We start from the raw sequence: 26,067 nt of genomic DNA, 5'->3' as shown, positions 1-26,067 counted from the left end.
GGAGATCCCGAGTTGATCACCTGCTAACCTTGAACCCAGTGATTGAGTATAAAACACAATGTTAGGCGTCCAACGTCCATATGGTTCGGGGATGCACATAAATGCTTTGATAAACTAGACCTGAAGGATTGCATCAAGTAGATAGGATGGAAGGATGCATTGCTGATATGAAAAATGAATGAAAACGGCAAGGCAGTAGTACGATGCCCTGCGGGAGTAACAGCAACAGTCGAAATAATGGAGAATTTGAGGCAAGGTACAATATATGGACCAAAGCTATGCAGCATATGACAGATAGAGTGAATGAGATACGCGGAAAGGACGTGACACTCGCATAAAGATATAAAAATAAAGTCCCTAATATTTGTCGGTGACCTGATGTTCCCCACCAGTGGAAAAGAAGGAATAGAAATGGCAGTTGGCAACTGCCGCAGCTTAGAGCAGCTTAAGAAATTTACATTTAATACTAAGCCAAGTAAGTTAGCGGTGTTTGTAATCGATATAAGAGCAAAGAAAACAGATGTCCACATACGAACGTAGGTTAAAAATGGTCCAATTAGTAGTGTAAAAGAATACTAATACCTAGGAGAATGGTAGACCTACACACTTAAGTGGCTCCAAGGAAGCAAGTATCAAAACGAGAACTCAAAAGTTAGAGTACCTGCTAAGAGAAATTGGAAAATATGGGGACCTTAAGAAAGTAGGAATATGGCAGAAGTAAGGAAAAAGATCTATGAAACAGTAGTGATACCAGTATTATTTGCCAACATAGGTACGTGGAGTAACATCACGGAAAACGAGTTGAATGCACTAGAGAAAATACAATACAGGATGCTCCGAGGAATGTACTAACCAAATGGCACACCGTATTGGGGAATTAAAGCGGAGTCCGGCATATGGCCTACAGACTTACAGTATAAAAAAAATTATGCTTTTCTACAGCATAATAAACTCGGGGGGAAAAATATTAAAGAGATAATAGATTCTCAACTAAGAGCCCCCTATGGACTGCGCTGGACAAAAAGCTAAGTAACCACATGTACTAAATATAACATAGAGATTAATGAAATGAGAGAGCACGTCATAAAAGCGTTGAAGAAGTAAATAAAAAAAATAGATATTGAAGAGACCTTGGACGAGAAGAGGAAAGAAACGAAGAAGCTGAGGTTCATAAAAACTTCGAGGAAAATGATTACATCAGGGAACTTGAAACAAAGGACGCCAGCATGATGATGTAAGCCAGGCTGAATATGTCGGACTTGAGGCTAACTCCTGGGGTAAATACAAGGACGTGATATTACTTTAGGGACCCTGAAATCCCCCTAACAAACAGCTGGGGCAATATATAAGACTAGCCCTGAAAATTAAGAATTTTGTAAACCTGGGAAGCGCTCGTCACAAAAAAAAAAAAAAATGAAAGGGCGATGGTTAAAAGTAAAGTAAAAATTTATTGACAGTATCTGGTAATAATTATTTTAGAAACATCTATAGATTCTGGGGCTTCATGAAGATAAGGGTAATGGTCAAGGATTAAAATAAACAGTTTGATGTACTATGAAATAATGTAAAGTTAGGACGTTTAAAATCGTAAAAAAAGGGAATTCTGTTTTTTAAAAAAATGTAACAAGCAGTATGAAAGAGAAAGGGTGCAAAGTAAACCTGTATAAATAAAAAAAAAAAAAAAGTTCTGCACCTCGCGCGAATAGTGTAATTTGCCCGCAACTGTGTTTGTAGAGTGAGTGCTTAGGAACCAAGAACTGGAATATGTTCCTATATACCGTTGAATACAATTTATCCACTTCTCCAAGCACTGACTGAAACCCTAGTAAAAGGGAGAAAAAAAGAATATACAATAACTGGAAGTGCTGAACATGATGCAACAAAGGATAAAGTTTGAATACAGTTGTTAACATTCGATTTCCTCTCAAACAAAAGACGCCATTGAGAGGAACGATCTGATGTGCTGATTCTGTTCCCCGTGCAATTAACAACGCGATCACCAATGAAATCAACAAGAGATAAAGGGTATTCTGAAGTAATAATTTGGCAAGCTCGGAAATCCGCTTCATGAATCCAAGCGGATTTAATTCGGGCAGAACATTAAAATTAATTCATACATTAAGATGCGAAAAGGATTAGGCAGGCTTAAAGGGTTGCCCGGGTATCTGGATAAAATTACATAACATCAACATGCACAGTTCAAGGCCACCGGTTTTATGAGGGATTTTTTACCACGATAACCGCTTAGCAGACTTGTTATTATAACCACATTCAAGCTTATCATACCCATGTAAAGAACTGCTGCTATATAAAAAAAAATTGTTACATAATTTGTCGAAAAAACAATCAATACACGTCCAGGATGACAAACATTGCAAAAGCAAAAAATAAATATAAAAGCCTCCCGTGCCTTTATATTTATTTATATTCAGAAATGGCAACAACATTTGACCGAATGCTTGACCATTTCCCACGGCCTTAAAAGTAACGACCGCCCAGTCATCACACTAGTTAACAGTCCAAATGATTACCAGTACTGATTTGACGATTCGACTCCGCTCGATCATGTCGTGTTTCGTACATGAATCATGACACCGCAGATTTGCGTTCCCGGAGTTGTCAAGTATGCAATGATATCTCTTATAAAAGATATATTAAGTTATATATCGTTATGAAGGTCTTGGATCAATTTGTATGTGCATCTTTTTTTTATCATGCGCAGCCTAAATTCACAAACATCTTGCTTTTTTTTTTTTCAAATTGGTGTTGGCCCAAATAAGCGATCCCACATAGACCATAGTAGTTGAAAGGAAGCATTGACTTACGCAGCCATGTCGAAAGTTGATATTTGAGAGATTAGGCCTACACGTCAGTTTCTTAAATTCTGAGACAATGACAGGGCATAGACCTGCAGGTCATTTTCTTATATTCTGAGGCAATGACAGGGCACTGACCTACAGGTCATTTTCTTATATTCTGAGGCAATGACAGGGCATTGACCTACAGGTCAATTTCTTTTATTCTGAGGCAATGACATGGCACTGACCTACAGGTCAATTTCTTATATTCTGAGGCAATGGGAGGGTATGGGCCTGCACGTCAATTTCTTATCTCAAATAGTTTTCTAGACGTATCTGCTAGAAGTAGAGTAGGTTTTAATTAATATAGTAGTGGAATGTACACGTATAAGCAAGTGCACATACACATACATGCGTGGATGACCATAATAATTGTAACGCCACTTATACCCCAGAGAATAAAAGTAAAACTTGTGGGCACGTAGCCGACGGCACACAAGATCAACCATAGGTCGACTGTCTCAGCCTCACACACAACCATCAAATTGCTCTCAATGAACTATTGAAAATATATTTACAAAAGGGACAACAAATTATATAACTGTGATGAGTAAATATAAGGCTGCTGTAGCATTTCTATGAAAATGAAGGCTATGGTAGGAAGGCATCAGAAGATACTTAACGAAACAAAAAGAAAAAAAATGAAAGCTGAAAATGTTATGTATGAGATTATCCAAACCAGTCTACGAGTAGCCCATGATTCATTTGCTTTTGGGGTTCTCTTCTCTCTCTCTCTCTCTCTCTCTCTCTCTCTCTCTCTCTCTCTCTCTCTCTCTCTGTTGTTAGGAGAATATTCTAGCATAGACTATTAATAAAGATCTCGATTACTTTTAGTTAAAACAAATGACAATTTCAATTAAACAAGAGTAGGCAAATAATTCTTTACACCAGGATTTTATGAATAGGTCTATATTTATTCTGCAGTGTTAGGTTACCATACGAAAATTTTTCGAAGACACTACAAGTACCATAACAGCAGTAACAAAAACAAGAATAACCTCAAGAGGAACCACAATAAAACGGCTGAATATAAGATAGGCCTATAATCCAAACGTCATAAAGACATAGGACATTATAGGTCTATCTCATTTTTTATAGTCCTGGTATTTCGAAAAGAGGTAATGTCCTTCAGAAAATTCTCAGCAAATTATAACCAGCATGACTCGTATAGCCTATCATACTGTAACTTTAAGATAAACATAGGGATATTCTGATTCTATAGAGTCCAATCCCTACTTGTCATCCCTCCGAATGTGTAAACGATTGCAATGAAATCGATTTTATGACTATTAAAATGAAGTAAAACTCCTTGAAATCGATATGAAATGCCAGTCTGCATAGCTCTGAGAAAATCTTTGGGTTAAATTTAGAATGGTGAACATGCTTGACAATATCAGAGGGTAATTTTCATGGTCCAGTGATTCGAGTGCACCGATTCGAACGCAGACATTCCCCGTGTCACCTCCGTATTCAGGTGAACCTCATTTGCGAAACACAACATTGCAGCATTATTCATTAATTTTTTAATGCTTTTTTGTACCATTTTTACGGAGATGTGTGTTATGATTTTATTTCAGGGTATAATATAACGTTTCTGTGTGTTATGATTTTATTTCAGGGTATAATATAACGTTTCTGTGTGTTATGATTTTACTTCAGGGTATAATATAACGTTTCTTTTTGACAGTCGGCAGAACGTATTTTAGTTCGGTAAGCAACCATTGCGAAATAAATGGAGACGAAAAGAACCACAGATTAACCAAATTTTCGAAAACATTGCCAACCAGTCAGCTTCAAGGAATGGTCGTGACGTAATCAGTGGGCGGGGCTTGGCTGCAAAGCACGGTGGACTTTGCTATAGTTGTATGCAGTACTCATGCCTTTTTCAACTCTTGCACCCCGGACGCTATTGTGGGTGTGAGTAGATGGACACTGCACACAGCAATCCAGTATGTCTTTTGTTCTCCTCATGGAAGAGCAAGATTTTTTTTTTCGCCTCATAATCATGAGAGAATGATGGCTCGAAAGTTTCTAACCAAGTCTATACATGAACTGTCATAGTTTCCTTCTAATGAAGGTCATGCAGTCCCCTAAGAATCGTGATGCTCTCCCATCAAGAAGGCCCACCAATCTTTCTAGGCTACTCCACTACATAGAGCAGACATTTATCTTTTCACTAAGGGTCCTACAAACAGAACTATAAATTTCAAGGTTCCTCCACATCTGGGTACCTTGTATATCCCTCACAAAGAGGTCACTTTGTGTCATCTAACTTTATATATATATATATATATATATATATATATATATATATATATTCTAACTTTAATATATATATTCATTTGCCATTCTTCTGCACTGGAGTAATAAGCTTGTGTAACCCTGGGAGAATTACAGTTAATCGGAGAACATGAAATGTAGAATCTTACAACTATGATATAATAGTCACCATTCTTTTTTGAGTCGCAGCGTATAGAAATTCTAAACTTGATTTATAGTCCGAAATTGGAATAAAGATTATAATCAGCAAAACTTTTATATGGTTGATTTATAGAGTCGCTTTTACGTCAACAAGCAATTGCAACTACTCAGTAGAAAGTAAATATCGCTCGTATTCAGTTACACTTAGATTTGCGTTATTAGGCTTATAGTTGATGAGCATTTCTTCAAACGTGTCTCATTTGCTTTATTTCAGTACGCGCCTCCAAAACCGGGTCAGAATGGCTGGCGTGCCCCCAAGAAAAGCGATGTCATTTCGTCTATTCCTCCCCCGAGTTCAGGTCCAACGCCAACACCGGGAGGAGCTTTGGGTGCCCGAGAATTCAGCCCACCCTCCAATCGACAGATGAGTCCGCCCAGGTCACTTGCTCGCCAGACAAGCCCTCCTCTTCATGCAGGTATTTCTCCTCTCTCTCTCTCTCTCTCTCTCTCTCTCTCTCTCTCTCTCTCTCTCTCTCTGGCCCCAGTATATTTGTAAAGTCAGTCTCTTCTGTCATTTTTACCGGAAATTCTTATGTGGAAACGTAGCCTACGTGGTTGGCAGCGACATTATCTTCCACCTGAGAGGATTTGCAGTCTCTCTCTGCTGCACTGAGTCTTTAGAAACTATTTGTGTTTTCTTCATTGTCATCTTTCATTTGGCCTCAAAGGATTTAGACTTTGGTTGAAGGATGAAACGAAGTCAGCTGGAACCAGTTCATGATTAACCCAACGTTACCTGTAGTTTCTACATGCGATCACGAAGGAATGAATTAAAAATACACATACATTGGCGTACAGAGCTGGTCCCGGTGCGTGCCTCGAATTTTAACTGGTCGATCCTTTACCGGACTGAAATTTGCAAACGTGCAGAAACGTCTTCAGCTCTTAATGGCTGGTATGGGATGCGTTGTTGATGATGCTGGGTTGGGTGGGCGCTGGAAGGATCTTGCTTTGGTAGCTAAGTAGAAGTATCTTTGCCCTAGATGGAGAAAGTTGAGTCTCGGTAAACGTGAGCGATATTTAGTCAGTTCATTACCTTTGGACAAAAAGTCAGTTTTGCACACTTCATTAAATTTTGGAAGCATTTCAACTTCTTTGAGTCACTTAAGGCAACCTCCCTGAGTTGATTGCTCATTTTTGCCACCCAGCTTTCAAAACTCACGTTATATTTGACAGTAATGTCGGGTTGTTAGAGCAAGTGTTTCAATTTCATTTCCCAGACTTCATAAGTTTTTCCAGAATAACGTGGTTGATTTTGATGACATGAGAATTTTACTGTTGAGGAGGCAAGTGTTCTGTAAATTCTTTAACATCGTCACTAATTCATGTGCATAAGCAGTGATGCTGGTATTTCAGTGGATCTAGTTCCCACATAAAGTATTCAGACAAAATATGATGAAACTGTATAATAACCAAGACGCAGTATGAGGCCACTGTGTCAAGAGGGACACTGGCAGACTAGTGGAGAGAAGACAACAGTGCCATTGCTATTCACCCAAGGAAAAGAACGGATTCAGTGAACCCTGTGAAGAAAGTTCAAAAGAGGAATTGTGCGGTACAAGAATGTATCATATCAAACGAAAAGAGCCAGATTCATTATGTAACCCAAGGTAGCACTGGGCCTGGAGGAACTTTTGTGTTCAAGACGATTTGTGATTATTGTTACACATCCAAGCTTCGGTTTTTCATTTTTAATCTTGAAGATTGTCACTGTCGAGTTGACGCGGTGTGTTGAATTCGCTTAAAAATTGATTCCTAGCTTCTTGGTTATAACGGTATTTAGATAATGTTGTCCTTTCCTTTTTGGAGTCAAGTTAACTGAGCAGCTTTAAAATATCTGTGATCTTTTACTCGTCATTATACTATTAAGTAGCTGGAGTAATTTGTATTTGATTTATCTCTTTCCTTTTCCGTTGATAAGTAAGTTTCGTATCATTTTCTTTTAATGTGTGATTTTATTCCTATTTCTGAATTTCGCTTCGGGTTACTTTATTCATTCCTTGTCACTTTTGATGACGAACTTTTTTTTTTTATTAAACTGTTTGTTGTTTATGTTTCAAGTTCCCGAGGGGCTCTCTCTTAGTGGTGCCATAATGACGCCCTGGACTGATTGAAGGATCTTGGACTCTGCACCTACAAATTAAAGTTATTTAACAGTCCGATCGGTCTGGTGAAAGGCTTCAGTCCCAAGGGAGAAGAGAAAGGAGAGATGATGTTTATGTTCACAGATCCGGACCTTACTGGGGAGATATCTTAGAAATGAAAATTTCCCTTCAGGTCTGAATTAGTTCCTGTACATTTCAGGCTTGTTTTTTTCACCTTTGTCCTTGCTAGAGCATAAATAACGTTGCAAGAGCTGAGCATCGTAATTAGACAATGAGTAGCTGACCTCTAAACACTATGCCAACTTTTACCTTTGACCTTTACTTTTGACCATTACTCAGGGGCTGCAATAGTCAGAAGCCTAGAACAGGCCACTCTTGTTTCCTCTCTTGGGCAGGATCTGTATAGACTGTTACAAAGATTGTGAGCCCCTTGGTGGAGGAAATACCCTCTAAATGGCAGATAATCCTCTCTTCCTGAGGTGAATACCCACAGTTTACCACTCCTGTGGGATTCTGAGAAAGATTTGCAGCCCATACCCTGTACTGGAAAAATACCGAAGAAAGAGAAATATAAATAGTAATAATGCAAAATGGAAGGAATGGATGATAGTCCATTTGTTTCAAGAGAGAAAGTTGAATGTTTTGGCACCTAGCGAGACAAGGTGACGGGAGGGGGTGGGGTGGAAATGAAGGAATGGGAAGAACCAGAGAGTGGTTGTGTTTAAGTTAGCTGAATGGTGTAGGGTTCAGAAATAAGCAGCACTGGCTGTGTCTGTAGAACTCTGGGAATGTGTGAAAGAGTACAAATAAGTTAGTTTAAGGATGAGTATGATTGCATAAGGTCTGAGAACTGAAGTTAATGAGTAAACGAAAATGTTATTTAGCAAGTCTGAATCTGTGTCTGGTCGGATTTGGAGAATACTATTGTGTGGTGTAAAATGTCATTCAATTGCTAAGGTCTGATTCAGAGAAAGAGGTAGTATTGTTGGTAGCTATGTAGCTGCTGAAGTAATGAGAATGGAGAGTGTCTTTAGAAGCAGATAACGGTGATGATAAGGTTTTGCTGAGGTCATCTGTTAGTACTGTGTAGTTGGAAGAACAAGCTGATGGATGTCATGGTAAGGAGAGTGGAACTGGAACTGGAATATGGAATTTAGGCCAAAGGCCAAGCGCTGGGACCTACGAGGTCATTCAACACTGAAAGGAAAATTGAGAGTAAAGAAAATTTTAAAGGTGTAAAAGGAGGAAAAATTCGCAGTTTCACTCTGAAAAGATTGTTAGAAGAGGGTGGAAAGTAAGATGGTAGAAAGGTAATATGAACGGGAGTACGGTAGAAGGAATGCAAGGGGTTGCAGCTTGGAGCCGAATGTCCTTTGCAGAGTCCAAAGAACCTTAAGTAATGCCTACATTGCATTGCACGAGGTGCAATGATGGCCGTACCGGTACCCTACTGGGGTGAGAAGAGTGGCTGGCGATTTGAGAAAAAAGTTAGATTATACGCAAGTCTGAGTTTGAGAGTAAAGGATGGAAACTTTGTTGTAAATGTAACAGTGTGGTAAGAAAAATGCACAGAGAAAATGGATGATATATATACTAAATCTAAGACTTGGAGGTGGAAGGAGAAGAAGAGGACTTTGTGAAAATTGCATGGTGGTGTCATTAGAATAGCAGGGAGTGGTTGTGGATATAGGAGACAGAAGAATGAATAAAAAATTAAGAGGTGGGATGAGGAGGTGAGGGTTTAAGTGAATGAAAGAAGATTGTCTGAAGTGTAATTGCGTGTCAGAAGAGATCCTAAACAAGCTATAAGCAAGATGAGTAATGAAAGAAGATTATTTGAAGTGTAATTGCGTGTCGGAAGAGATCCTAAACAACCTATAAGCAAGATGAGTAGTATTGGAAAAAGTGAGAAAGAAAAGACATCGAGTAATAAAATTAGAGGGGATCAAGTGAGCAAAAACCTTATGGAGAACGAGACATCCTTTGCCAAGAAAAAAAACTAAAATCTGTTCCCATTAACCATCAGGTCGTCACCTGAGTCCTCCTCCCATGACCTCGTCTCGCCGAACTTCGATTTCTTCCGTTGCTTCCCTCGGCAGATCGGGCTCCATGTCCCTCGGACGTTCTGCAGGGAAGCAGTTGTCCGCCATGCTGTCATCGGGTAAGGCCCTGTGCACTTGTCAGACTCTAATTAAGGGTGGAGGTGTCTATATTCATTTATTTGCAACATTAAACCCTAAGTCCTGGTATTTGTGCGTCATTTTATTCATCATATTTTTTTGCGATTTGCTGAAATCATACCCCCCTCGAGGATGCAGGTTGTGGTACAGGCAGATGGAGGCCACACAAAATATTAAATACTCAGAGAGAATCTTGGCTGTGGTACAGGCAGATGGAGGCCACACAAAATATTAAATACTCAGAGAGAAACTTAATTCAATACCTGTTCTGAATTACATTTGTTTTTGTCCATATAAGTTTTAGTTTATGCTGTAGAGGGGGGGGCCTCTAACTTCGAAACACCCTGTATAAAAGAAATAAAGAAAAGAACATAACATTTGTTGGAAACATCATAACACCTATATTATTCATCATCAAGTTAAGATGTCAAAGATGTTACTAAATATATATATACACCATATATATATATATATATATATAATATATTTTCGTGATGTTGCCTTGTAATGTGTATACCATCCCACAGTTTTGATATATTTACTCTTCTATTTATTGTGTGTTATGTGTGATAATAATAATTGTTGAAATATCATATGTAGTGTAATGTCAGATCTCAAAAGAGTTAGTGATGTAGATAACTTAACAGCATAATTTAAAATTGGTAATACGTTTTAATAGCAGCGTAGTATGTGACCTCGCATTTTGTCCCCTAGCAACATGTATTCTATACACGTGATTTCATATGTCATGTTTTGGTTCCGTTGTCGTCGTAAGAGTAACAAGTTAACGAGCGCAGGAATAGCAGTCAAGCCGTGTTAAGATTTCTGTAAAAGCTTTGTCTCGTGCGGGAAAAGATAAATGATTTCACAGTGTTTCACGTACTGTTCTGAAAATCAACTTTGGTTCTTTGTCTTTGTTTTGAAAGCGTGCCGTTTGTGGCTGTCCATTTGCCGTCTGTTTTAATCGTGTTGAGATTTCGTATAGATCTTTGTCCCATACGATTTTTTGTTCGAGTCACATAAGCCTTTTTGAGAGTAAATGCACGTATCTCAAGCGATTACGTCGTGTTTTGTAGGATTGCGTTGCTCTGATCACGTATTGTTCTGATGTCGTCTGATTGTTTCATTTCCCACTGGAATCCTAAAGTTTGCTCATTCTGATTTCAGAGACTGTTTTTGTTGGTTCTCTCTCTCTCTCTCTCTCTCTCTCTCTCTCTCTCTCTCTCTCTCTCTCTCTCTCTCTCTCTCTCTTCAAAAGAGAGAAATTTTAATGTAAAATATTTGTGTGGTCACTGATATTAAACTTAACTTTTGAGATCTAACATAGGAAAAGTGTATCTGGTAAAGGCGCCTTACAAAAAAAGTGTGTTTTGTGAATTTAAAGTAGCTGTGGTTTTGCAAAAGTTTTCACAAGCTTGTGTAAGGTAAAGTGAATTTTACTTATTATTACCATGGTATAATAAGGTATATTAGGGAAATTTTGTCTTAGTAAAATTATTATTGGTAAATTTTTTGGTTATTTTTGTGGTATTGTGTTTGCAATCTCTTGATTTTTCACATTTTGTATTTTGGTGATTTAACATTTATTTACTTAGTATTTTAAATATTTCTTGATAATTTAACATTGCATACTTGATTTAATTTTCATTTACTGAGGTTTTCTTTTCAAATCTTGAGTAAATTTTGCTTGATTAATTAATTTCTTGAATTAAAGTTTAGTGATTTAGTTTTGTTTAATAACTTAGCTCAAGAATTAATTAAATTTTTGTGTTGTTTTCAAGTAATAGTAAATTTTTCAGATTGTGAATTCTAATTATAAATTTTGAATTTAGAAATAAATTTTTGTATTTAGTGTTTTTAAAAACAGTGTTTCATTTATTGACCACCAGTGAATAGGATTAGTTGTGTGCATAAGGCAAAGTAATAAACACGTTTTGTTCCATTAGGTTTGCTGACGTGAATGAAGACCAGGGTAACAGTTAAAGTTGTTTGATGGATTAATGCCCTTTTACTCTAGTATATGTCTTGTTTAATTGTTGATACCTCACACTTGTCTTGATAAACTTAGTTTGATTTTTCACATGATTAATGAGCTTTTTAAGGGATCACTGTTACCTTCAGAGTATTCAGTCACGATTTTTGAATGTTACGAGAGTTCAGGTATCTGGCTGAAGTGAGGTAAATTTTTGAATTTTGTGATTGGTTGTGTAATAACCAGGAACTTGGAATGCATCATGAAATTATATATATATATATATATATATATATATATATATATATATATATATATATATATATATATATATATATATATATATATATATATATATATATATATAACAGAACAACTACTTGGAAATCTTAAATGTTAATCACAATAACCCATGGCCCATTAATATTGAATTCACTTTTCCTTTGGAGTCCATATGTAAATATATACATAAATATATATATACATATACATTTATTCATACATAAAACTCGCATCGGCACCAGATCCTGGCCTTTCAAATGAGTCCAGGGCATTAGCAATTCATCCACCAAAGTCTTAAAAGAAGCTGGAACCTAAGTATTCCATACCTGAAGTTTTTCCCAGGTAGGTGCCTAGTGCCTAACATAACAGGGAATTTTACCCAACTTTCCAATCCAGGACTCTCATTTAAGAGATCAGGGTTCAGTCGTTATGTGAATACGAAATTTATTTATGTGAAACTCTTTCTCATGTATTCATTGTTTCCAGGATATACGCAGTGAAGGGGTAAGTCGGATGAAATGTTAGCAATTCAGTCATTGCTGGGTCGGGAAGTTTGGTAAAATTCGCTGGTATGTTAGGCGGTAGGCACCTACCTGGGAAAAACCTCAGGTGCAGAGTACTTAGGTTCCAACTTCTTTTATGACTTTTGTGGGTGAATTGCTAATGCCCTGGACTCTCATTTGAAAGACTGGGTTCAGTTACAGTGTGAGTCAGAATTTTATTTCTGTGAAATATGCCCTCGTGTGTCCATTATTCCATATATGTTATATATATTTCTATATAATATATATATATGTATGTGTATATATATATATATATATATATATATATATATATATATATATATATATATATATATATATATATATACACACACATTTTGAATCTGTACTTTACTCGTCATAGCTTTCATTTAATTATTTCTTCCTGTATCAGTTCTCATAGTTTCACGACAGATCCTTGCCACAGAAACTAATCTTGCCCCCTCAAACTTCACTTCCAGGACACAGCTCAGGCTATGGGTCTTCCGCCTCATACGGAACTTCCTCAGGATACGGTCAGTCTTCCAAATATGGCCAGCTTTATGGATATAGCCAGCAGCCCCACTGTGGTTCTGGCGCAGGGTCCAGCCTCTCCCGGGGGCAGGTCGGCCGCTCTTCCTTCTCCGGTGGAGTTTTGCCCCTGGTGCGCCAAGGATCTATGAGGTCCTCTTTGCGCCGCACTTCATCAAGCACCCCAATGGCCAGGCACAGGGACCTCACCTCAGATATGATGGCCAGGTGAGGTCGATCTTGTGCGTTTTCATAATAATTGTATCCTAATCTCATGGACTCTCTTTTTCTCTTCTGGGCTGACAAAAGTAGAAAGTGGTAGTTCAGATGCACGATAACACTGAAGAAATGTTTTACAAGGGATAGTTATGAAGCTTCTTTATATCCAGTTGTTTTGTGTGTGTCATTCGAATAATCCGTTTATTACAGGGGTTTTATGTTAACAAGGCACCGAATGTCATTAGCACAAATAAAGTAAACATTGTGATAATATTTACAACCTTCAGAATGTGTGTCAGTACTGTAGAATAAAGTATGGAGAAGTGTGAGGGTCATCTGAAATGGATCGAGAGAATTGAAAGTAGAGTAGTTTTGAACTTTCTTTTTTGATGTTCTCAGAATTTTCATATTTTCAGCTGATTTTTGATGTTGAGTTCCTTAGCGTTGTCTTTCAGCTAACTTGGTGGTCTCTCTGTAGTCATACCATGATGGAGTGAGAGTATGAGTTCGAAATATTTGACTAAATATTATACTACATTGTCTTTCTTTGCATTTCCTTAAAAAATTCAAGATTTTTTTTTAGCTGAGTCATAAGGTTTCTTTCAAGACAATTGTCTTTTTCCAGGATAAATAACAGCTCTCTTCGTTTTCTTTTTTCTTTGTCTTCTGATAAGATTAATCAAATTCTAAGTCTTCTGAATTTATCTGTCATCCCTATTTTGTACATGAGCTGTGCGTGTACAAATGTTAAGGCTATCCGCCATATGGTTTAATCCTTTCTAGTAAAGCCGTGTTAACTCTTAGAGCTTCTTATGAATATCTAAGCTCCTCTTCCTCCTTATCCTCATATATAACAATAATTTTGTCCTGGATTCCCCAGTGATAGCTCCTCGTAGCCATCAAAATAATGCCTTGGTCTGATGGTTGAAGGTTAAGGGTCAATATTAGGGGCCCAAAAGATACCTAATACTTTTATTTTAACCGATTTTTGCCCGACAGGATAAAATGGCACATTGTTTGAAGCGGGCGAGCCCTCACCCATTTTCAGTGAATATCAAGGTCCGCCATTTGTTGTTAATGGAGGATTTCCATGTGCAAATAGTTGAAAAAGTCTTTAACAATATTAGCTGTAAGCCAAGTCCTTAAAGCTAATATCAAATCACAGGAAGCTTACCCAACATCCCATGAACATACCAGGATTACTTTGACTGTCCGAATGCCGTATGTTTCAGAGGAGTTTGGGTAACACATAGCAGACGCACGTTGCTTGTTAATTTACAGTTTAGATAGAAGTAAATAAAGTTCCGTTATCAATTCAAAATTGTATTCTTAACGAAAAAAATTAAATGTTAAATTATGATTTAAGTGAATATCCATGACAAAATTTAGCAATCTTATGAGCAGTCTGTGAATTGCTTTGCACTTTCTCCTTTAGTCATAGATCAAGCTTCATTTTTACAAATTTATTTTAATATGATTATTAATTACACTACTACAATAATAGCGACACTGCTACTTTTATCACCGCCAATGTCAAAACAAGAGACGCAGGAATTATATATGGTGTGACGCAGGTCTTCGAGTGAGCATACGCACACGAAGAAATCAAGCTGTTAATTGTTATTGTCACGATTTGTTCTCATGATGCCAAACTTCTATTTCCAAGCGTCTGCATCAGCCCTGATCCCAAGAGAGGAGAGCCGGAGGGGGACGAAGCTGGCGAAATACTGCCTACCTGTTCGTCATCCCTAGAAGCGACGTTTTCAAAGTATGTGCCCTTTCTCCTTTCCGTTACTGAGGTACATCCGTCTCGGAGCTTTTGAATAGCGGTTAGCATTCTTCAGAAGACTTGACTGTCGACAGTTGGCAGAGTTTCACGTTGTTTCTAAATGTTAACGGTTTTTTTTTTTTTTTTTAGCTCGTTTCAAAGTTTAATGTATTTTCTGCTTTGGTTGATTTTAAAGAGTCAAGGAACAGCATACGAGTTTTTATACTGAGTTCACGTTTACATTAGAGCATAATGTCACTTTGGCTATTTTGCAACAAAATTAGAGTTTTAAGAGTCCCTACTGATTTTTTTTTTTAGGAAGGGTTAGAGTATTCATTGCAAAATGCCGTCGTCTCATGAATCTCTTCATTGATTTCTGAAATAATAAACTATGATTTTCAGCGGTAATTCACTCAAGAATTTGATTTGATGCATCAGATGGTTTTCAGCAGCTATTTTTGTGGGAGGCAAACTGCGACTACCTTGCATAGAATTGAAGTGCTGCCCGCTGGAAATCTAAGTGTATCGACTACTTTTCAGGACTGAATTTTTCTTTGGTTACAGTCTTCGTTGGTTGGTTCTTTCACTGCAAAATTAGATCTGACCGGAGAATTAGGTGGAGTCATAGTTCTTATATTCATTAGTAAATTCCGTGGCTCCAGTGTGTTTCAAAGTTTTCAGCAGATGGGAATTTTTTCTATTTGGAATTGAATTGGAATGATTTCTAGGCAGTGATTCATATTCTCCTGAACTGTTGAAACGCCCATTACGAACATTCTAAAGAATAACGTCTGAAACTCTGAACTTTCATGAAGATTATTGAATTGCTTCTCAAAAATTCAAAATATGCCTTGGAATAAAAGCTGATTCATTTTCTGAAAAGTTAAAGAATTTCCTCTGTGACAAATCTGAAATTTGATCTTCTGACCTCAAGGAATCTATTTGCCTTAGTAACATTCCAAGCAGTCATTTAGGAACTTATCTTAATTACAACTGGTGGCTGAATTATCCTCCAAAAAAGAAAAAGTTTTTTTGAAAATCTATGCTAAGCTTTGAATCACTTATCATAATATTAGTCTATTCGTCAATGAAGATAGTCATTTATATACTTATTTGAGTGTCAACTGTTGCAAATACCTTGTAATGAGCAGAATCAGTATTAAAATTATCCAAGTTATCTGTTGGTGAATTAAATGATTAAATGATCTAACACTTCTCCAGATTGTCAGCCACTCTTTAAGGAAGAAGAATGAACCAGATTTCTCAGAATAAATTGTGATTTTTCCCTGGAGTTGTGACATTTAATTTGATTTTGACACAACGGCAAGATAACGATACCGAGATGGCATTAGTTTAAGTCACTGAACAAGTGAAAGCCTTAATTCTAAATTGTCACTTTCTTTTCTGTACTGTCACCATGGTGGTTGCTATCCAGAATGTGTTATGCGTCTACTAACAATGTATAAAGGTACGATAACTATCGTACTGAAACCTTATTTCCTCTCAGTAGAATGGAAGGACTAACATTTTCCCTGTTTGTGATTTCAGGCAATCTCATTTAAGTGCTGCGGACGCAGCTAGTCGAGTACACTGTAACCAGACATTCCATTACTGCTTAACTAACACAATTCTTTGTTTCTCCTTCGCCTCTCTCCGCTCTTCTCATTCCTCCTTTGCATGGCGACTTGTGCAGCAAAACAGAGAAGGAGAAAATTAACCAGACAAGAAAGAAAGCGCACGGGACCGACTGGAGCGTTAGAGAGAAATATGACAGAATCGTAGAAACCTCAGACAATGAAGAAGAAGAAACGCAGACAAAAGACGAGAGGACTAGCACGAGCCAAAATATTGAGCGGAAGAATCACAAAAACGCATCGGATCTTCGAGAGAAGAGGGAATGGTGCAGTGGCGAGGGGGCTATCAGTGCCATTGTGTTAGGGTGTGATAGTGAAAGGAACGGGCTCATTGATTCATCCAGCTCAGGTCCCCCACATGACTTTGATGACGACAGTGACAACGAAATTCTTAACGCGCTCAAATACAATTATGACAGTGAGGAGGAGCTGGACATTCCAACCGAGGAAAATTTCTTGAAGTCCTCGACTTCGGTGAGTGGAGATGATGAGGCTTTAGACCAGATGAATTTTGGTAGACCCAGGTCTGTCCATTTTGAGGACGAGATGTGGGAAGATGGGGAATATAAACTCAAAGAGGACACCGAAGTTCGACACGGTGGCTCTAAGGAGGAAATGCTAAATCGCCCCAAACAGGAAACTTGTGTCAACAGGAGGTTTCAGGAGGGAGAAAGTATCAGTGCAGAAATTCAGCTGTCGAAGCAAGGTCGCCTTAGCAATGTCAAAAGTGCAAATAAAGAGAGTGTTAGGGAAATACTCAGGCGGAAACGAGAAGAAGCTGGGGAGGTTTTGGAACAGGACGACAGAAGAAGGGCAGCCACGTCGGTGGACAGGCTGTACGGCGGGAGCTGTGAAAATTTGTTCGAGGGAAGAGGACGGTCGAAGTCCCGCGAGAGACTCCAAAATGGTTACATTTGTGAGTATGGAAACAGCGAGTACGTGTCAAAGAAATCCGTGAGTGCTAAATACTCTGTGGATCCAGGAAGAAATCAGAGAGCTTCTCGATCGAGAAGTCCGGCGAAAGGCCTTGTCACTGTCAAAGGAGACATGGCTTTTGTGCCTTTCAGTGGATCCCAAAACAGCGCTGGGGTGATCATCTCCAGGAGGGACTACGTTATGTTCAGGTCCTTAGCAGAAAAACAAAATAAAGCAGCCGGAAGAATGGAGAGAGAACGCCATAAAATAACAATGAAATCTAAGAGAAGTAACTTTTCAAAGTCTGGCAGTCAAAGGAGGTAACACAATAGTAACACATTCAGTGCTTTATTTGGCTTAAGCATGTATTAGCCTGTCCAAGGAATGCTTTCTCGTTGCTTATGCATGCTCACCTCTCTTGATAATGAGGATACAGTTTCAATGTAATTGCTTTCTTTTCAATATACTTGGCTTTAACTGAAGGTTGTTTCATTTTATTTGGTTGTGACTTTGGTAACATATCCTCATCATTAAAATATCACTAAAAGAACTACATATACTGTATTGCATGTCCAATTGATTTTCTAGTAACTAGCCTACTATAATAATCTTTACAGCCCAAACTAAGAGACTCGCTACCAAATATTTTTTGTATGTTTTCTTAATTTTCCCATATTACCAAAGGTGTTTAGGACAGTTCCTCTTAAATAGGTTCTAGTAACTGCATGGATTTACTTATCGGGAAGGTGTTGTATGAAAGATAATGATTTTCACCTGATGCTCTTGTGTAGTGTCAGCTGTTTGCCCCCTTGCTTGAAGTCTGACAGGATTGTCCTCCTTGGCAGACTCGAGGATGTCACCTATGATCCCTTCTCGGCAGCAGAACTCCAAATGCAAGCACTGATGGGGCTGTCTAAACCACCCTCAAGTAAGGGGACTGGACTGGGGCCGGCTGGATTAGGATTGGGGGTGTCTATGATGGAGTCAGTAAGAATGGAAGGCACTGGAAGAGAATCGCCAGATTTTGATTTTGACATGGGACTTGAAGAATTTGAGAAAGAATACCAGTCTACTAAAACCCAGTCTCTTGGGTATGGCTCCCCTAAACTGAGAGCGAGAAAGGATGCCAGGTCTTCAGTAAGTGGGTTAGGTAAAAGGAGTGACAGTTTAAGTGGCTTATCCCAGGAGCAAACAGCGCCTGGCTGTGATTTGGAATTGGACTGGTCTTGGAAAGACAATCCCAGCTCGTCCTCTGACTGCTGGAGGGCTGGTACAGTGTCCCCAACATTTAAGAAATCCTCTTGGGGAGCTCCAAGGGAAACTAGAAACAATAATCAGAATCTCTTAGCTTCAGTATCACAAGAAAACATATCCAATGATGCTCACAGATGGTCCTCTGCCCGCGAATCATCTCGGGAATCTCGTAGTTGGTCTTCCCCTTCAAGAGAGACCACCTGGACGTCACTTACACATGACATACATAACTGGTCAGCTTCTGCTCAAGGTAATGACTCCTTGTCTTTACCATCGCGTGATAGTCCAAGGAAGTCATCTCCGGCTCGCGAGATACGATATGGGTCTCCGGATCCAAGGAAGTCATCTCCAGCTCGCGAGATACGATATGGGTCTCCGGATCCAAGGAAGTCATCTCCGGCTCGCGAGATACGATATGGGTCTCCGGATCCAAGGAAGTCATCTCCGGCTCGCGAGATACGATATGGGTCTCCCGATCGCAGTTCTCATGGTTGGATATCTCCTACCCGTGACAGTCAGTCTTCCACTAATGATACCAACAGATTTTCTTCACCAACTCGTGATAGTGTTAGTGAATCTTCTGTTACAAATGATGGCCATAGCTGGTCATCTCCAGCCCGTGACAGGCATTCTCCACCCCATGACAGTTTTAAGCCTTTCACTCATGATAACCATACAAGATCATCACTTGTAAAAGACTCCCAAAACAAAGACTTTGCTATGGATGCTCAAGAATTGTCTTTGCCTACTCAAGAGACTTACAGTAGGTTTTCAAAAGGTCACAATACTTATAGGTCTTCGCCTTCAAGAGATAAAGAGAATATTTTTAGTAGTGACAGACAGAAAGAAATTTTACCCTCTTTTGAATCACAAAGACTGTCATCCTCACTACAGAAATCAGTGAAAGATTCATCTTTTGGATATGATGCTCGCAGCTGGTCATCTCCAACTCGAGAGAGACTCGGTGATTCACCTTCAGGATATAGTTGTTTGTCAGATATTTTAGACAATAATAAAAATGATTCATCAAAATTCCGTGAACTTTCGAGTTGGAAGTCTGCCGCGGCAGAAAGACAAAAGGATTCTTCTGTTGACCGAGTCAGTAACGCTGAGAGGCCCACTCAAGATAGATGTTTTGCTATGGGAGCAAGCTTTGGTGATAGACGTAGTTTATCACCAGCTCGTGATACTGACAGATGGGGAACTTCAGCTAAAGACGAAGAAGGTGTTGTAAACACAACAACCAGTAATAAAAGGTTAGTCTTGTTGCTTAAGTGACTTCATTTACCATACTCCTGGCAGCGCTTTTCAAAAAGGTAATGTTCTTTATTCTTTCAGTTATTTATTCTTGATGTAGGCTTACTGCTTATATTCTATAATTAAAGCGTTTTTAATAGTGCATACTTAGTCCATGTACATTTGAAGTATTTTGTTATTCTTCCCAAGTGTGACCATTTGTTGTGCCTGTCATTTTATTAAGTTGTCTGAAAATGCGGCAAAATGGTACAAGAACCAAGGTACGATCCTGTAAACGGGTGCACATTGCTAGCTAATGATTTCATTACCATTACAACTGAGATAAAATCCTTACATATGAGTCATGTTAATGTTTATTTTAGAAACTGATCTGCACTGTTTTCACTTACAGATCATACTTAGAGTATTTTTATAACTGAGTACGTGTTCAATTCTGAACTTTTCTTAATTTTGTTGTTTGATTAACTGCTTTGTCATTCCTGCAGCCAAAGTAGTTGGGGCGCTGGTGAGTCTTCATCTGGACTCTCTTCATTAAGCAAGCACTTTGGAGGAAGCTTAATAAACACTCAACAGAGCACTGCCTTGTTGACAACTTCTGACGAAGGGTATAAAAAGAAGAGTGGATTTGAAACGTATCGTGCCACCCAGGATTCCTTAGATAGCGACATGAATTCTGCCAAAAAGGGCACTAATAGGTGAGTAGATTGTAAATGTTTCGATAGGCAGAAGTAATAATGACTATGTATGTTATTCTTGAGGTTCAAAATTCTGATGCTCAAAACATATGAATCACAGAAGTAACTCATGATCAAAGGTACTGCGTTGCATGTGCTGATGGAATTTTCAAACAGTGGGATAGTTTTTAGCTCTTTCTTTTCATTCAGGATTTCTCAAACATAATTTTGACGTTGGAATTTCGATAGACAGCTCCAGCTAATTTCATCACGTTCATTTTCCAGCGGTGATGATTCACACCTTCGGGTCTCAAGTGGGTCATCGTCAGATTCTTCTTCCTTGCCTCCCTTGTCATCCCCAACTTTAGCTACATCTGCACCGGGGAACCACACTGGAGAGCCCGGAAGCTCAACTTCATCAATGAAGATGCCAAGATTCTGTCATGAATGTGGTCACAAATATCCTGTACTTTTAGCAAAATTCTGCTGCCACTGCGGCTCTCGCAGGGCTAGTGTAGGGAACTGACATTAACATTCACATCCAAAATCTCATTATGTCCACAAAAGGGAAGAACGTGGGGTTATCTACACGTAGATGACAGTGGACATTGTTATATTATTTTCCCTAGTTTTCATTTATATAACAGATGTTAATAACTGTGTTCTGATTTAACAAGAATGTAATGAACAAAGTTTCCTCAGAATTTCTGTAGTGCTTTTTGAGCTAAAAGGGGAATAAGACTAACAACTTGATAAGGATTTACTCACTTTAAAGTTTCTTGGCAATTTTAAAAATATTAAGATTTTTACTGCATGATTGTAGTATTATTTACCTTCATATTATTTTCAGGATACCATTTATATCTGGAATATATTTCTTATTCATAAATACGTTGTGAGGTTCAAGAGAAATGTCAAAAGAGAGACTGATTCTTTATTATTACAAAAAGCGGACGGAAAGGTAGCGGGCGACCCGAGGCTGCCTGCTGCGTCCATACAGAATTTGTGTTTTCTGACAAGCATAAAAATACGTACAATATTCATTACATGGCATATAAAAGGTAGATATACATATCGGCGGAAAGGCCGTACAATCATGCATAAGATGAGGTACATAAAGAATCTGAAATAAAGACAGGTAATATACATGACGTGATTAATGTACACCTGAAGGGAGAAACTCAAGAAAGGAGAGGCGATTTGTCGCCCTAACAAATACTCCCCCTCCCCCCAAGACAATAATTAGAGGAGCAATTATTGGATGAAATAACATTAATCACGGAGGCGCTGGGGCAGTCGGAGTGGGCCCCCTGCTTCTGGAGAACTGTGGGCGCAGGGTGGAGCTGACACCTGAGGTTAGCTGGATGAGTTTCCTGGGCTGCCCCGGGCCCTGCCTTGGTGGGGAAGCGGGTGCATCTGCAGGCAGGTGTTGAGGAGGGACTCTGGGGCACCTGCCTCCTTCTTCATATACTTTGCTGTCCAACAGGAATGCGGGTTTCAGCCTGTCGATGATGATCCAGTCCTCCCGCCCGTGGATGCCGAGGAGGAATGCTTTGCTGGCTCGCTTGATGACTTGGTGGGCCCCCCTGTAGGGCCTGGTTAAGGGTGGCCAGCGGGCATCCACCCTGACGAAGATGTAGGAGTAGGAGTGTAAGGCGGGTGGACTGTAGGTGATGGTTCTGTTGGTGAAGGTCTTGTGGCAGGGCACGAACTTTTGTGCGAGTTCCCTCAACCCGACGGCGGGAAGAATTCTCCAGGGACGGCCAGTGTTTCCCTGTAGACTTTCTCAGCTCTCAGTGCGGTGCGGAGACCCAACAGGACCCAGGGCAGCTGTTCCTTCCACCTCTCAGCAGTGCAGCGTGCCATGAGAGCTGCTTTAAGAGAGCGGTGCGCCCTCTCAACCATCCCGTTCGCTGTGGGGTGTATGCCGTTGTGCTGTGTAGAGTTGTACCCATCAGGCATGCCAAGGAGACCCAGAGCTCTGACAGGAAGGCAGGGCCCCTGTCCATAGTGATGCTGTCTGGCACTTCGAAGCGGCTTATCCAAATGGAGAGGAGGGCCTCTGCACATGATGATGTTGATGCTTCATCCATGGGGGTTGCTTCGGGCCAGCGAGTGGAGCAGTCTATGATCGTCAGGAGGTTCGTCAGGAGGTATCTGGCTCCCCCTGCCTGCGGAAGGGGCCTGACGACGTCGGTGTGGATGTGGCCGAACTGCCGACGAGGCTGGGGAAAATCGCTGATCCCAGGCTCTGTGTGCTGGGATGTTTTGCTCGTCTGGCATGGGATGCAGCTTTTTGCCCATGTTGGACGTCCTTGTTGATGCCGTGCCAGACGAACTTGTCAGTCATGAGGTGCACCATTGTGCACCCCGATGGATGGGAGAGACCATGGACTATGTCGAACACTTGCTTTCTCCTTGAGTCGGGCACCAGGGGGCGTGGGCGGCCTGTGCTGGTGTCGCAGAGGAGAGTTGTGTCCGAGTTTGTTAAGGGTACGTCTTTCCATTTGAGAACCGTCAGTGCCGTCCTGTAGTCCACTGTCTCTGGGTCCACTGCTTGTTTTCTCGCGAGGTCTTCGTAGTCAATGCCGAGCTGAAGGGAATTGATTTCTACTCTTGACAGAGCGTTGGCCACTGGGTTTTTCTTGCCAGGAACGTAGTTGATGGTGCAACCAAATTCGGAGATGGCGGTCAGGTGCCGCTGTTGCCTTGCAGACCACACGTCCCCCTGCTTTGCAAATGCGTGAACCAAGGGTTTGTGGTCTGTTAGGATTGTGAATTCAGTTCCCTCCAGCAGGTACTTGAAGTGCCTCACAGCCTGGTAGACAGCCAGCAGCTCTTTGTCGAAGGCGCTGTAGCGGGTCTCAGCTGGCGAAAAGATACGGCTGAAGAAGGCCAAGGGCTGGGGCGTGCCGTTCACCAGCTGCTAGAGTACTGCAACGCAGGCGATGTTGCTGGCGTCCGTTGTCAACCTGAGGGCAGCAGTGGGGCTGTAGTGAGTTAAGGTGGTGGCACTGGAGAGGGCCCTTTTCATTGGACTGAATGCCTGCTGCTGCGGAGCTTCCCATGTTAGTGTTTTTGGTTTCCCTTTCAGGATTGACGTCAGGGGGTTACATGATGTGGGCGATATCTGGGATGAAGTGCCGGTAGTATCATCCTGAGAAGCTCCTGAAGGGCCTTGGTGGTTTGTGGTCCCAGGAAATTTTCTATAGTTTTTACTTTAGAGGCTGTGGGGCGCGCTCCTACTTGGGAAATCTCGTGGCCAAGGACAGGTGTTTATAAAACAAAAAGCGAACGGAAAGGTAGCGGGCGACCCGAGGGCCCCCGCTGCGTCCGTACAGAATTTGTGTTTTCTTACAAGCATAAAAATACGTACAATATTCGTTACATGGCATATAAAAGATAGATATACATATCGGCGGAAAGGCCGTACAATGATGCACAAGATGAGGTACATAAATATATACTTTTACTAATATCAGGGACATCAAGACAAAGCACTTTGATAATTTTGACAAGTTTATTAGGACCGACGGCATTTCACAATACTAGATTGCATTTCCCAGGTTGGAAATGACGCAGCTAGGATTTTAAAAAATGAACATCATAGAAATATAAAAATTAACAATACAATCCAATGACACAAATACGGTAAGACCTACCAGAGCCAAGGTCAAAGAGTGACTAAGAATTAAAACCAGAGAAGGAGAAATGAAGGCGTAAAAGTGAAGAACACAAGTATACAATGAAAAGCTGTGTAGAGGCAGTCTGGTTATTCAGTGAGGAGACGGTAGTTTCTTTTAAAACAGATTCTAAGGTGGGCAGTTCTTCTCTGTTGTGAGTGGAGGGAAAGATCTTACAGTCCTCAGAATCAATATGTTCCTTGCACTCTAGGTGATGATTACATATATTCGATACTTCTGGCTTGGACAGTCTGCAACCATTTCTAAAGCTAACTCCCTTATGACAACAGATTCGGATTTTCAACAACCACTTTGCACATTTAACATAAGCTCCCAGCTCGCACTCGGAATATAAATACTTTTAAGCAATGTTGGAGGTCAAAGCTGGGTAACGTTTACACTTGAATCTGAAAAGACCCAAGAGTTAGAGGATTTTGTGGAATTGATCTAAAGTTTACACCAGGTAGTTGTTTTTATTAAATAAATCAATGACCTTTTTACGAAAACTGTTGTTAAGGATGTTATGGAACTTCTCATATATACTCAGTTTACAGTAACATTATACACCAGTTGTGGCTCTGTCAATTTTGAGTTTATTCTACTTTGAGGGTCGGTTAACCGTTAACCTGGTCCACATTCTTTATTTTTAGTTATCAAAATGGTCTGAATACCAGAGTTGATGGATGATGATGTGGTCTCTCCACTGGCTCTGTAAATGAAGTGGAGATAGGAAGCAGGCTTATCGTAGATCTGAGAAGATATCTCGGTGATGACACTGGGGCCGCCGAGACCACAAATTATCAGCGTTGCCAACTTAGCGAAAAAGTAGCTATAGATTTGGCAACTTTTCAACTCCTTTAGCGAATTTTCTAAGGCTATCGCGACTAGCGGATATTTTTTTTTTTAACGAATTTTTGTTTCGTTTGGCGAATGTTTTAATGAATTTCAGATCAAAGTGTAGTTAATTTGGAATATATTAATTAAAAATTAGTTTACCAGTAAATTGAAATGTATTCACGGAAAAATAGTCACAGTAATCTTGCTTCACTCCTATCTGACTCTTGGCTGTCCAACGGCATCGGTAATATTTCGGTATCCCAGGCAATAAATTACCCCTCCCACCGCTCAACACCCTCCATGTCATAGGCGTACGAGCCAGGGAGGCAGCAGCGCCCCCAAGATTTGGGCAGGCACAAATTTTTCGGGCAGAGTGGCCAACATAGCAGGAATATTCAACTGGCAGATCATGAGCTGAATCCGGTCCATGAATGAATGAATGATTTTAAGTTATCAGGTGTCGTCAAGTCCATGAGTGTTTTTCTTTTCATGTTTGAAATATATATATATATATATATATATATATATATATATATATATATATATATATATATATATATATATATATATATATGCATGCATGCATGCTCAGTTTACAGGCAAAATATATTTCCGGCAGAGAGAGTTCTTCAGGGCCCCCGTTCGAGAAGGATCCCGTACGTCTATGCTCCCCCCACTAGATATGGACCACCTTGACGTGGTGGGGGGGCGGGCTCTGGAACCCCAGGAATCTGTTCCCGGGTTTGAGTCCAAGAGTCCCATATGCCATTATATATTTGTTTGGATTCATTTTTGTGGAATTTTCCACTTTTACTAAAATTTATTGGACCTGATAAATAGGAAAAGACATCATAGCTGGGAATGGGTTTATATCCGAAGCTAAATAGTGAGAACTG

General features: G+C 39.8%; 1 protein-coding gene across 19 annotated transcripts in view; it reads left to right on the top strand.

Annotated features, from left to right (window-relative positions):
• Positions 1–21,465, top strand: part of LOC136825652 (serine-rich adhesin for platelets-like) — a 91,753-nt gene extending 70,288 nt beyond the window's left edge. For 10 of the 19 annotated variants that reach the window (XM_067082312.1, XM_067082319.1, XM_067082316.1 and 7 more), the window contains 8 exons: positions 5,554–5,755; positions 9,471–9,605; positions 12,882–13,158; positions 14,816–14,917; positions 16,611–17,786; positions 18,312–19,976; positions 20,463–20,672; positions 20,937–21,465. In XM_067082312.1, coding sequence (XP_066938413.1) covers positions 5,554–5,755; positions 9,471–9,605; positions 12,882–13,158; positions 14,816–14,917; positions 16,611–17,786; positions 18,312–19,976; positions 20,463–20,672; positions 20,937–21,177 — 4,008 coding nt within the window. In that variant the 3' untranslated portion in view covers positions 21,178–21,465. The remainder of the gene's footprint in view (positions 1–5,553; positions 5,756–9,470; positions 9,606–12,881; positions 13,159–14,815; positions 14,918–16,610; positions 17,787–18,311; positions 19,977–20,462; positions 20,673–20,936) is intronic. The other 9 variants (XM_067082328.1, XM_067082323.1, XM_067082325.1 and 6 more) reach the window with 3 other exon arrangements.
• Positions 21,466–26,067: the final 4,602 nt, after the last annotated feature.

Source organism: Macrobrachium rosenbergii, chromosome 39 (assembly GCF_040412425.1).
Source record: "Macrobrachium rosenbergii isolate ZJJX-2024 chromosome 39, ASM4041242v1, whole genome shotgun sequence".
NCBI lineage: Eukaryota > Metazoa > Arthropoda > Malacostraca > Decapoda > Palaemonidae > Macrobrachium > Macrobrachium rosenbergii.
This window is presented reverse-complemented; position numbering and strand designations above follow the sequence as displayed.